Consider the following 13657-nt stretch of genomic DNA (forward strand, 5'->3'; position numbering starts at 1 on the left):
TTGTCTTTAAAATGACGATTTGAATCTGTTTCTATAGATTATATGAGAAAGGCTGTGGAACAGCAGTGAGCCTATGCTGATTTATTTTGCATTCAAATAGAAGGCTTTCTCTAATCACAACCTTGAAAGTGTCCTATTGCCTCTATCCACAGCTCCACTTTGACAGCTGTTGCACCTTGCCTTTTCATGGTTGAACAGAGAGCAGTCTTCTCCTCAGGGCAAATTTTCAAGATCACACTGTCCAAGGGTCATCAGCTTGTCAGGTTTATAAAGGCCTGAGGTCTGGTGCACAACTTTTCCTTGCTTCTTGACTTGTTCTGAATGCAACACAAATCACAGACCTGCAAAAACTTTTCACAGACAACAGATTAATGAACTTACTCATGCCATCCAGTAGCAACAAGTTTTTTAAATTTATTTTAATTTTTTTGCATTCAGCATTTGTTAATATAAATATTAACAGTTATTAATAATAATTGGTGCACCCCATGGAGTACCGATGTGGTCCCTCTAGGGGTTCTGGACCCCCTGTTGAAGCTCTTATTTATAACGAGTCAGCCATCCCACATTTGGTACATGGAATCTTTTATACTATGTGGTGACAGGGGATCAGACAAGAGTTAAACATCTCCATCTTGTTGACAAAACAGTGTAGTACTCTATTTTAGGGTCCAAGTACTTGCCTGCCTTAGATCTGTACATGGTGTTGTGTTTCAGGATGGTAATTAAACAAGATATGTTCTATATAAAGGCATTTGATGTCCACTTCAGTCAAAGTTAGAAGACATGCCACTATACACTGCAAAACTGTAACAAAATATTTGTATCCATCTCATTTGAAGTTTTGTACAAGGAGAGGAGATTTTCTCCTTCCCTGATAAAATACCCAAATATTACCTTCAAATGTAACAGAATTTGTATTAAATAACCACATGCAAGGTAGAGATAATGCCTTTGAAAGTGGCTGAAGCTATAGTATTTTCCCTCTCTGCTTTTTACTGTAGACCAGACCATGATTCAGCTATCAATAGCCATATCCATCACAGCTGCTCATGTGACCAAAGAAACACTCTCTGATCCCTACTTGGTGCTGGAACATGAGATGAGATGAGAGACAACACCCACATACCTCCATCAGACAGAGGATTGCTTCGGCAGACATTAATAATACTCTTTTACATGAATGATATTAGGCTTTTAACTGATTTACACAGCATCAGTATTTACTATCATTCTCTTAATGACCGTATGAAAATAAAGTAAATTTGAATGGGATGCGTTTTTTTTTTTTTTTTTTTTGATTGAAAATTTTTTTTTTTTTTTAAAGTGAAGCACAGTGAAGCATGCAATACAAATTAAATTATTTGCTTCAAGGCATGTTACACAATTAAAGTTTTGTAAAATATGTACTTGCATGTGAATTTGTGTGTCCATTTAATTGTGAATATTTTAACAGATACGACCCAGACATATAAATCATCCCTCAAAAATAAATAAAAATATTGTTTGCAGTTGCATTTTTAATGTCAGCAATGTGTCAGACTTTCTGGTGTGGGCATGCATGCATGCTTTTAGGAAGTCAGCAAATTATCCCTAAACATTGCATAGACTCAAATCTCTCTTGCATTTACTGCACAATACTGCCACCTGGGTGACAAGTCTCCCTTGAGAATTACAAAACATCAACTGAACTCGACACAAGGGACAAAAATGCATTTTATTTATGCTGTTTTACAAATCAAAAACACTTTGGTAGAATGAAAATAATATAAAACAGGAAAATAAGGCATATGGTGGCACTATATGTCAGCACTTTTATGAAATGGCAAAAAATTCAATATCCTTCATTTAATGCACAGATTTAAAAGAAAAATGTCAACACTGACTGAAGCTTTGGCATTCACATCACTATAACCTTTATCATGCAGACCAGACGAGTCCAGAACAGGAACTGACCTTCGTAACCCAAGACAGGTCTACTGTCAAAAAATCACTACAAATGCACCAAAGCCATTTGTGTAGATATTACTAGAGGATTACACGCAAAACACACAAAGGTCAGGTGATCTAAACAGCTCAAGTATCCACTTTTAACGTTCTTAAAGCGAGGTATTACCAGTGTCTTGGAATTAATACATCAAACACTGACTCAATGACACTTGTTTATGGTGCCAAAAAAAGGCCACATGCTGATCTCAGTACATCAGACGAGTCACCTCCCACAAGGCAAGATCAGATCAGAGACAAGACAAGACGCACACTCGTAATCTATCGCCAATGAGTAGCTAGGAGAAAATACTATGGAAATGTAAAGTCTACCTGATTTATCTTAGTGCACCTTGAGAGATTTTTTTTTTTTTTTTTGCATATTATAGACATTATAGAAGAATCCATTTCTTAAAATTCATTTGTATATATGCTTGGAGCTTTGTTTCTGTCAAATGTTTTCTTTCAGTTTGCATAAAATAGAAACAGTGTACAATGCAAGATTAAATGACAAATACTGTTGACTAATATGATGAATAAATCTAAATGTCTATTTATAGTACATTGTTGGTTTATAAGAAACATGTTAACGGCTAAGTTAAGGTAAGAGAAATGCCTTCTGCGTCTGCATTCAGTCTTAGACCGGAGAAGTCAAGTATGTTTAAACTAAGCAAAACACAGCAGAAAAAAGCAGACCCTTTTAGAAATGCTTCTGACATTTGAAGCTGGTACAACTAGTACAAAGGAGGTATACTGAAATGCAGTTACCTTTATATGCAGGATCTACTACCAACAGCAGTCAAATTTGTTTAACATTAGCACAGTAATACAAAGAAAACATGTAAAGTCTACCTGAGAACACATGCACATGGATCCTGCTCTCCAAAAGCTTTAGAATTATTAGAGTAAATATGCAGGAAGAAAAAAACAAACAAAAAAAAACAAATACTACTAGAATAAATGATTACATGACCTATTTTCCTATCTTTTATACTTCAAATCCTTGAAAAGTCCTACATACACATAACAAGTAAAATAAAAGGAATGTTAAAAGTTTCCAGTGCAAATTCTAATATCGCTATTTCCAGTGCAAAACATGTTGTACAGTAATTGACCTGCAAAAGCTTAATGGATTATGAGAGCAAATGTCAGTGAAAGCATACAATGAAATTGCTGTCACACACACTGTCTGTAAATGAATCCCTGTCATAATTTGTCTACTTTTATGATTTACAGATTTAAAAAAAAAAAAAATATATATATATTGTAAGGTCCACGAATTTGGTCCAAGGACGGTATCCAATCGTGGGTGAAGGTTTCCTGCGTGTTCGGCCTTTTCAGCGCGCAAAGTTATTCAGTCTAGGTTAACTTCAAATCTGACTCCATTTTAATATCTAATCTGACTCCATTTTATTATAACCTCGAATTTAGGTTGAAATGCAAATTGGTTGTTTGTCTATTTCTAATTAGTATTCTTCTGATATTTGATTATTCTGGTGACTCTTTACTTTATATTTTACTCGTTCATTCAGGTGCTCATGTCTCTAACAAGGATACAACGTATTCTACTAGAGTCAATAATTACAGAGTAAAACAGAATAAGATCAAATGTAACAATTTATTATCAGTCAGGTAAATATGTATTATGTCAATTACATAGCCAATTCAGAGATATCAAATCATATCAATACAAACATCGAATTCTCAAAGATAAATCTACGAGTAAAAGATGCATACCTGACTTTATAGAAATACATAGTGTGAAGTATAGAGAACACACTACGGGCTTCTGGCTACAGATCGCCCCGATCCTTTTGCCACATTTCCTTAAGTACCCCAGACCAAGACCAACATCCCCCGAGATGGAGACAGGAGCTAACGATTGGAATTTGCATTGACCGAGTTAACACCTTTTGGGACAAAAGGTAATTTTGCATAGAAACCACTGGAAACTGACCCACCCTCTACAGTGTGCAAAATATATCTAAACTCTTAGGATCTGTATTACCTTTTAGTTTACTTCTCGTAAGAATGAGCCCATTGTACCAGATGCCCTGAGACAATTCAAATGATACCAAACATGACTGTAAATATCACTTGCATTCATGTAGAACATTACAATCTACTATTGACCATTTTGAGCTGAGTGAAGGGAAGGATGGGTGAGGGGAAGGAAGGGGATGAAAAGGAACTGATGCATATGTGAGAGGCGTTTTCCCGCATTTTCTCTCAGTGGGATGTGGAGACAGATGTTAATACACCGTGTTGGTGTTGTCCATCTCAGAAGTTCAAAGTGTCTGAGGTTCTATAATTCTTACAATATATATATATATATATATATATCTTAGAGAATTAAGATAGTCTTAAAATTTGTACATTTTACATGATTTTTTCATAATATACAATGTAAGGCATTGAAAGGTATTCATCCCTAGATTTCTCTCTTTCTTTTTGCATTAAAAGGCCATTAAGCACAAGTCCAGCTTTAAACATGAAATTGCAAGTACTCACCCATATAGATCACAATACATACTACAGGACGGAACACCTGGAGTCTTGCCTCTTAAGGAGTCAGATTACAATATTTGGCATTAAAGCAAAGCAGTCATCACTCTGCTTGCATTTGTTCCCTGATGTCTGAAGGCAGCGTCTCAAACAGCATGTCTTCTACGACAAGTCCACTGTGCTTTAAGGCGCGACAAGAGCCGAGTTCAGCTGGTAAGATCTCAAAGTGATTACCCTTTAACTCCAAGTGAGTCAGTACTCCCAGGAAAGAAATCTTTGGTGAGAGGACAGACAGCATGTTTCTGCCAAGCTTCAGAGTCTTCAGCTTCTTACAGAAGAAGAGCTCATCAGGAATATTTTCGATTTTGTTACAACTAACAGAGAAGTACTGAAGGCTTTGGAGAACGCCTATCTCCGGTGGGATAAAACGGATGTCGTTGTTGGAAAGATCAAGGTATCGCAGTTTGTTGCACAGGAACAAGTGTGAAGGTAGGATCTCGATCTTGTTATGGCTGAAGTAGAGGCGCTCCAAGCTGCCAAGCTTTTTGATGTGTTCGGGTATAAAAGCGATGCTGTTGTGCCAAAGCTTCAGACAGGTCAGCTTACGGAGGTGCTGGAAGCTGACAATCTCTTCAATGGTGCGTAGATTGTTCTCTTTCAGATCCAACATCTGCAGATTAGACAAGCTGAAAATGGCATGGGGTATGCGTTCTAGGTCACAGTGCACCAACTCGAGTTCTGTTAGGTTCACCATCTTTTTCAGGTTGTTTAGCATGACCAGTTTGGTGCCATCATTGCAAATACAGAGGCGCTGTAGATGGCTGGCCACATCCACAATGGACTGAGGGATCTTGGTGAAGTTGCTCTTCAGCGTCAGTATCTTCAGCGCTTTGAGCTCTCGTAGAGAGTCCAGGGTTACGTTCTTTGATGCATCAGAACTCAAAGAGCCTATCAGATGGAGCTCTTCCAAGTTCCGCAACACATACATCCACTGCGGAAGTTCACGGGAATCATCAAACTTCACTCGCAGCACCTTCAAGTTCTCCTTGAGGAAGGAGGTGGCTGCACTGTGGATCTTGAGTGAGCACTGGTAAAGCGAAAGCTCCTGGAGATCCTCTAGTTGGGCAATGGCTGCTGGTATGGTAACATTATTAATAATCTCCAGCTTCAAAGACTGCAACTCTGTCACCTCAAAGATGGTATCTGGGAGACCAGACAGCATGAAGAGTTGAAGTTCTAGCCTGTTATTGCTGTTGGTCTGCAGCTTCTGCCGAAGCTTGTCGGCTGTCCACTCGTGGTTGAGGTTGAGCTGTTTCAGTTTGTTTTCACTCACCTCTGAGAGAAACACTGCAAATCTCTTGGAATATAGGGGATCATACTGGTCGATCATGTGCAACATGAAAGCAAAGTCATTCTTTACATCTGGGATGTCATCAATTCCAGTCTCCTGCCTGACGTATTCAAAAGAGTATTCCTTGAGAGAGATACAGAACAGCCAGTAGGACGTATAAAGGCATGTAAGTCCATAAACTCCAACAAAACACAAATAACAGTAGGAGAGCTTAGAGAACAAGTGGGCCATAGTATGATTGCAACAGAAATACCGGTAACCCGTCATGTCCTGCATGTTCTCCGTACAGGTAACACTGAACCTAACCTTTGACACCAGAGCACTGTTGTACGCAATTATAAGGATAAACTTGAGCACTTTTACAACAGTCTGACGGACATACATCATATATAATATATCACCCTCCTCCACATGCAGGCGGAATTTTTTGACCTTCTCAAACAAGGCCTTGGCTTGCTCTCCTTCCTTTTTGTCAAGGACACTTGGTGCTGGCTTGTCAACAACGATCTTTTCAGGAATGGATCTTAAAGACTGAGTCTTCTCCAGGTTGCCCTCGCTAATTGGAGTATCAAGGTTTGACCTACTGACACTGTTCTTCTTGTTGTCTTTCTCCTCGGGATTCTCCCCAGATACTTCCGACAGTGCCCTCGTAGTCCATGGAGAGTCAAAGCACTTGCCCAGGATGGATATGAAGTGCTCAATTTTAGAGCTGGAGCCAGGAAACTTGAACCAGAAATTGCTGCACACCATGAAAATGACAGTATGAATGAGAACCAGGTAAGGGAAGTACTTAGCATACCAATGCAGCGCCTTTTCATAGCACATTTGGTTTATGTAATTATACTGCTGAATATCCAAGTTCGTCTTCAGTCCTTTCAACTCATGGACAGGCACTGTCGATTCATGCTTTGTGGAAGGAGGTGGGCACATCAGCTCTGTCTGGTTTGGTGAGAATGTCCTTTGAGGAAGGCATATGATTTTGTCTTGCATCACCTAAAAGGACAGAAGAGTGTAGCTATCAATATCAACACAATCAAAAATCCAGAAATTTGCATAAAAAGTAGCTGGGGGGAACAGAAAACCAGAGTCTGTCCATGCACAGGCTGCATTCTGATTATAATAATATCCCAAGTATGCAAGTCATTTTCTCTGGATATAAAATAATTAAAGATGAAAGTGAAAGAACCTCAAATGCACACATCAGAGAGCAAATAAATAAACCTCAAGAGTGTAAAAGACAGCAAATGAGGCCATTTCATGTACTGTATTGCAATTCCACACCACTCATAGATTGCTGGGAACAGTGTAACAGTATCCAACGAGGAGCATCTCTTTTAAGATAACTATTTTGGTGTTCTGACATCAGTGTTGTGACTCAGACAGGAAATGAGAAATGATTACATTGACCATTTGAATTCAAAAGGGAGATGAATTACCTTTGGGTTAGCAAGAAAAGGTGCTCAATGGCTGCTCAATTTTGACTTAAATATTGTTTTTAAAGTACACATCAGGCAGAAAAAAAAAAAAAAAAAGGTTCACTAGAACCGAGCAGCAGTAAACAAAAGCATTCTGTATTCGATTCAAGATGTGTGCCCTTCCCCCCCTTTTCCTGCAAAACAGTTTTAGTTTGTCTGGTAATTACCATGTGGTTTCTGTCTGTAAAGGTAATGAGAAGCAAGAAAAATCAGCTACAAAGAGAGGGAAAAGATTGTGAGAGCTCTACACAGCACTATAGTGTTGCACAACAGACTGACTGCTGAGTAAAGCCTGCTAATAAAGCATCAGCAGCGCTGAACACAGCATCTCTGCAGTGAAATGGATGCGAGGCGCAGCAGCCCCAAGTGGCTAATAAAATGTGCATTATGCACTACATGGCCACTCAAAGTGCCCCAGTCAAACATGGTCATTTAGCAAAGAGAAGGCTATTTATTCCCCCCTCAGAACCACAGGATTACGCCATGACGTTAGTAAAAGCATTAATTAGGTCAATTAATACTGCCTTCACTGGGATCATCACAAACATCCAATCGCAATTCACAAATTGCAATGCTTCATGCAATTATGCCATTCTTTGATGCACACCTCCAGGGATAGTGGGGGATATTCCCACCCTAACAATGGGTTCCTGTTAATGTTTGTTTAGACTAAAAATAATTAGGATCATCTAGGAATTGAAACTGAAGGCCAAGCATGCTGCTTGAAGCTCCACCCACTAGTTTATGAGGCTGAGAAGCTAGACTGCAGGAGTCATTTTGTGTTTATAGAGGGGCCACCATGAGGGGAAAGGAGTAATCTTTTTGTTTGAGGTGACTGGAATTTAGTTTTTTTTTTTTTTTTTTTCCGTTAGCAAACTCCCACTTCTAAATGCAGTACACACTGCCCAACAGTGGGCTGTTCATGCACAGAGGAAATCCATCTATGGTGTGAAGTCACTCATTATTCCATTGCTGTTGGTCAAGAAAGACTGTACGTCTTAGTACTGCTTAAGATGTTAGCTTCTCAGCTCTAAAAAAATAATGAAATGTTCTTTTGGTATGTGGTTTAAGGAGAAGAATTGTAATATTTACCTGCAGAGTGCATCCAAACACACCTATCATGAGCATGACCACAGAGAGGTAGTCTGTGAACACATCCCACCATGGCTTCAGAACCCGGAACGCTGGCTGCTGTTCCGTGAACTGCCGGAATTCAGTCACTGGAATCATACTCCTGTAAAGGCACAATGAAAAATTAGGAATTGGAAGAAACGCATAAATGCTGACTAAAAACAGCTGATATGCTAGCCTAGAGTTATTTCATAGTTCTTGATAATTCAGTACTAGAACAAAAACTATTGGAACTATTGGATTTACATATTTAACTATTTGGGAAAAAAGAAATTAAATAAATGAGTTAATTATTCATAATAATAATTGTAAATAATTAAAAAGGTCAAGTGAAAGAGCAATACAATGAAGACAAAAGAAACACATTATATATTCATCAGAATTTTAATTTCATTCTTGCATTCAAATACAAAACTTTGCAGTGTGTAGTTATGAAAAATACAACTTTTATTCAAATTGTGAATCGCTTCAGTTCACCACTCTTGTAAAAAACAAAAAACAAAACATACATAATCAAAGACACTTCCCAAGCAATGAATCTCTGAGTTACACAGTGTTTACACTTTGTTGGTTATATTGAAAGGATTCACAAGCGTGCAAAACTAGCACTGAATTGTACTGTATTTCTGATACTGAGCAGATGCTTAAATACCTCTGATTGGCCACTGCATTCATGAGCTCAACAGTCATGTCTGTGATTGGCTACAATGCATGACATTTAAAAAAACACTGTAAACAAAACCCTTTGATGCTCTTCACAGGCCAAGCACACAACTAGCCTGCTGTCCGCATGGGAGCATTTGAAAGCCATGGTATTGTGACATTTTTAATATTTCAGTACCAACTTTGTATACCGGTACTTTTGACAATACTACTCTAGCCTAAATATAAACTGATGGATGTTTAAAATAAATAAGCTACATGGAATGACAGTCTACCAGCCACTGGCTAATCCATGAACAAATGTATTTATTGTAATTTTTTAACAGCCAAAGAATTATAACCTCAACAATGGATATTTACATTTGTATTTGAATATTTAAATTTGCCTTTCATTGTGTGAAAATCACACCTCCAACAATCCAACCATATTGTATCATCTGGTTATTATAATAATAATTATTATTATTAAATGGCTGTTTGGAATAGTGGTTGATTCTTGTTTCAACTACTACATTCAGCAATAAAATATTTCTGAATAATGACCATTATCCAGGGCAACACTGTATAACTGGCTGCTCATTCATTAGCTAAATATTCTTTCCCTTCACAGTCTCTACAACTAAACTAATGAAATATTCAAATCCATGCATCTATTTATTTGGCAAACATCCAGGTAATCTACAAAATAAAACTGTGCAAAACAAAAATCCTTCTGTAATTTAGTGTGGAAAAAGATGTAAAAATACAAGTAAAAATATCAAGAGTTGCAATTCAAATGACCTATGAATCCTGAGTCACTGGATAAGAATTTGGATCACCTTAAGTATTCAAGACAACACTGCCACAAAGACCAGAATAATATGCCCTTACATTCTAATGATTCCTAATGTAGGCAGTCTGCCAGGCTTCGTCTAAACTCTATTGAGCTGCACTTCTTGCACCATATCATACACAAAGCATATTCCACTGAACTTATTAATTATTGAAATTACCACTGCATATGCTTCACTTTGCAGCAGTCAGCCACTCCAAAAAGAGGTTTCTAGGTGTACCTATAAAAGGCCTGCACAGATGGAGAGCATTGGCACAACAAAGTAGTAAAACACAGAATGCCACGAGGAAGGGGAGTAGTAGAACTACTGAACATCATTTAAACCCCTACTAATGAGTAGACTTACTAAGGCACCTTTCACAAAATGCAGACAAGTGCCCAGTTGTAGTCCTGCACCTGATGAAACACACTTGAAATCCATTTTAAGTCAAACAGTCTAAACTGCTCTCTCTGATCAAAACATCAGATAAACAAAAACATCCCCTATGTACTTAACACGCAAGGTCAACCCAAAGAAATAACACTTTAGGCCTTAGTCTAAATGTGAATGCACTAAAATAAAATATAAATAGCCAAACTTGTACACAAACAATTACAGGAAAGTGTACAAGACTAGTAGCTTAATCATCACAAACTGGTCAGCAAATGAATTACGCAAAAAACCAACCTCAGCTGATCATACATCCTCAAGTGGTGTACTTTCTAGAAATGTTAACCGTTCAAGGGTGCTTACAACAGAGTAAACACAATCAGTCTTATTCAGGTTAAAATATATACTCCAGTATCCACAGATTGTACTTTTATAAATATTTCTGCAGAAAAGAGACAGCACCAAAGCTTGCATATTTAGATGCAATCTGCCTGTGTTCTATGCACAGAATGGGTAGCCACAACAATTATAAAAAAAAAAAAAAGAACTTTAAATAACTTTGCTGTATATGCAACATGCTTCAACAGGCAGCTGTCTTCAGGCAGTGCAAAATATTTGGACATTTGTGAACAGCTGCAGCAGTTCAAGTATCTGGAACTCCTGATTCCTGGCTTTTGTTGCAAGATATATTCCTCACACAGGTTTGAAACTTATAAAATGCACATTAATTACACTTCCAGGAGTAGGCAGCCTATAACAAAGTGAATAAATTTTAAAAGATACAATTTCATGACATTTATTATAGATAAATGCTGCACTATATCCAATGTTCAGACGCTGTGAGACTGAAACTGTTGGCAGACTGAATGGAAAAATCCAACGAGTTCTGATAGACAAGAAATAAGCAGTGCAGAAATGGTTGGGGTTCTATGCATTGCTGCAGATCTGCTATTTAAACTAATAGCTTTAAGTATCCTACTAAACTCAGCTCAGTAGAGATCTGTACCATCTCCTGGAGCAGCTCTTCCTGCCAGGAAATGGGGTGATTCTCAAATATAGTCGTGGAAAAAAAACGTTGCACGCCTGAATCACATCCAGTCAGCACTAGCAGGATGAAGAGCTCACTTTCAGAAGGCTAACATTCGCACGGAGGACGATATGTTTTGTAATGTTACGTGGAGACGATTTCCTCTACTGCTAATTACGGAAATCGAAAAAAACAACATTAATTTCCACTCACGGGACAAATGCACGTTCACTCATTCGATTTTTATTTCACTGTAAATCCGCATATTTGATTTGAATTTCGCCTACTTTAAGTTATTTTTTATATTTTAAGATATAGGCCTGTTTGTTTACTATAGACATACTATAGTAAATAATGTAAAATAAATATATATATAAAAAAATAAAATCATACAAACATTTAAGAACTTTACCGACGCAACATTTTTATGGATATTCTATGAACTATATCAACACTTTCCTCGTGGTCATCAATTTTCTTTCGTCTGAAGCATTTGTTTTGGTAAATTCGCTCCACTAACACGTTTTTCTCACTGATGGGGGTTTGAAAAGTTAAACGCTGTCCCGAGCGCGTTTCAGAGACTGTCCCACAATTACGTCATGAAGATGAAATTATCCAACATAAACATCTGCGATGTTAACGTTTGGTCTCAAACACCGATAACGCGAATGAAACTGTCCCGGTTTGGGCTCACCTTTAGATGGATTGAAGGCGCGTTCTCCGTCTACAGCTGAAGATTCTAGCGGGGACTGTAGCATGTCCTTGTGGCTGCGGTTCTCAGTCAGTTCTGTCCTCCTACTGCTATAGGCTGCGCTACCTTGGGCGGGTCTTCAGTAGCCTACATGACAATAGCGTTCCCAGAACCGCCTTTCTCACTTTCCGTTTAGATTTTGCGCGTTATTATGTCGTGCTACATCTGTCCATGACCCATAAGAACCTCATTGTTAAAGCAACTCTCAGGAGCATATCCTCCACATCCCCACTATTTTAACCATGCAAATAAAGCCATTTCCTGTGCGTCAAGCTAAAGTTAATTATTGTTTTAACAGTTTTTAGAATCCTTGTTTAACCTAAAAAAGATGGGAGATAAATGTATCAAGCAAGGCAGTGGTTTATTGTAATCCACTGTAATTCACACAGGGTTGACTATATTATTAGGCTATTAAATAACCCATACAATTACATAGAGAGTGAACTACTAAACAACAATTCAAGAAATGTAATCTTTTTTTTTTTTTTTAAATATGAGTAATGTAACTTTATGTGTAGCCTATTTTTAGTATTTTGTGTTTTTAGTAGCCTATTTATTTTAAAAAGATATCAGGAATGGAAACTAACGCCAATGAGCCATGAAAGCTAGGCTATTCATTACTGCCATCCTCCTCCATACCAGCCATAGCAGACATTAACTTCAGTATGTCATCCCACTGTCTCCACAGACTCTGAAGATCATATGTTTACAGCGTGTCTGATTGGCTGCACCATCTGCCTCAGGCTTGCTCGCATGCCCCCTCTTTGTTCTACGGAAACCCTCTTTGACATTGGGCGGCACAGACTTTAAAAGGTCTTCCTCAACTAAAAGCCTGTAAGGCTGTGGTTTTTTATCAGCTCTGCTGAGAATCTACGCAGCTAGTTCTCTTTGGAAATTTGAAACTATCATGAACTAATCAATAAAGCACAGTTTCTAAATAGTTCTAAACAGAAAAATATATGCAATACATGACTAAAATTTGTTTTTAAAGGTGTATGATAAAATTATTGTGTTGTTGATTAGCTGCATAATCACTCTTGTAAATGTACTGACCAGACAACATTTCACAGAAGAGTGTCATGTCAAGGACAGAATTCATGACTCACCAAATAGTTGTTTCAAAGTGATTTATTTCTTGCAGGTGGGAATGTCCAAATATAGTCTACTTCAGATAAGAATCGTAGTGTTGGTCTACTCTTAAAAACTCCAGGACATTGCAGTGATGGGTTTTCTTTAATTAAAGTTTTGTAACACACATGGTCACATATACAGAGAAAAAATACATTAATTATATATCTGTTTTATTATCATTTATAATATTTTCATTGGGTGATGGGGACCAGAGTTTTGAGTTCTGAGATGAGATATTTTGAGAATTGCCTCAGTCTTTTTATTTCACCATACAACGGAAGTCAATGGTTCCAAAAATGTTATCAAAATATCTTTCCAAAAAGACAAGCAAGCAGGTTTGGAACAACGTTAGGGTGAGAAAATGGTGAAATAATTGAGTGAACGATCCCTACACTACAACTTTCAGTGCATTCAGGTACACATTTTATCAGTATG

At 37.7% G+C, this 13657-nt stretch overlaps 1 protein-coding gene across 2 annotated transcripts; it reads right to left on the reverse strand.

Annotated features, from left to right (window-relative positions):
• Positions 1–1698: 1698 nt before the first annotated feature.
• Positions 1699–12261, reverse strand: lrrc8c (leucine rich repeat containing 8 VRAC subunit C). Of its 2 annotated transcripts, none has more exons than XM_058779956.1 (3): positions 12035–12261; positions 8410–8551; positions 1699–6835 (listed from the first exon to the last, which is right to left on the reverse strand). In XM_058779956.1, the coding sequence occupies exons 2-3, from the start codon at positions 8545–8547 to the stop codon at positions 4595–4597; spliced, it is 2379 nt and encodes a 792-aa protein (XP_058635939.1). In that variant the 5' UTR covers positions 8548–8551; positions 12035–12261; the 3' UTR covers positions 1699–4594. The 2 variants fall into 2 exon arrangements, with proteins under 2 accessions (XP_058635939.1, XP_058635940.1); XM_058779957.1 differs by having other exon boundaries at positions 8410–11064.
• Between the last annotated feature and the right edge of the window lie 1396 nt (positions 12262–13657).

Source organism: Onychostoma macrolepis, chromosome 06 (genome assembly GCF_012432095.1).
Source record: "Onychostoma macrolepis isolate SWU-2019 chromosome 06, ASM1243209v1, whole genome shotgun sequence".
In the NCBI taxonomy this organism is placed as follows: Eukaryota; Metazoa; Chordata; class Actinopteri; order Cypriniformes; family Cyprinidae; genus Onychostoma; species Onychostoma macrolepis.

What these genes read in the sequence shown, in the direction of transcription:
- lrrc8c (XM_058779956.1), bottom strand. Translation starts at nt 8,547, where the DNA reads ATGATTCCAGTGACTGAATTCCGGCAGTTCACGGAACAGCAGCCAGCG. An exon ending in TGTTTGGATGCACTCTGCAG is followed by an intron (nt 6,836 to 8,409) that starts GTAAATATTACA and finishes CTGTCCTTTTAG; the next exon opens with GTGATGCAAGACAAAATCAT.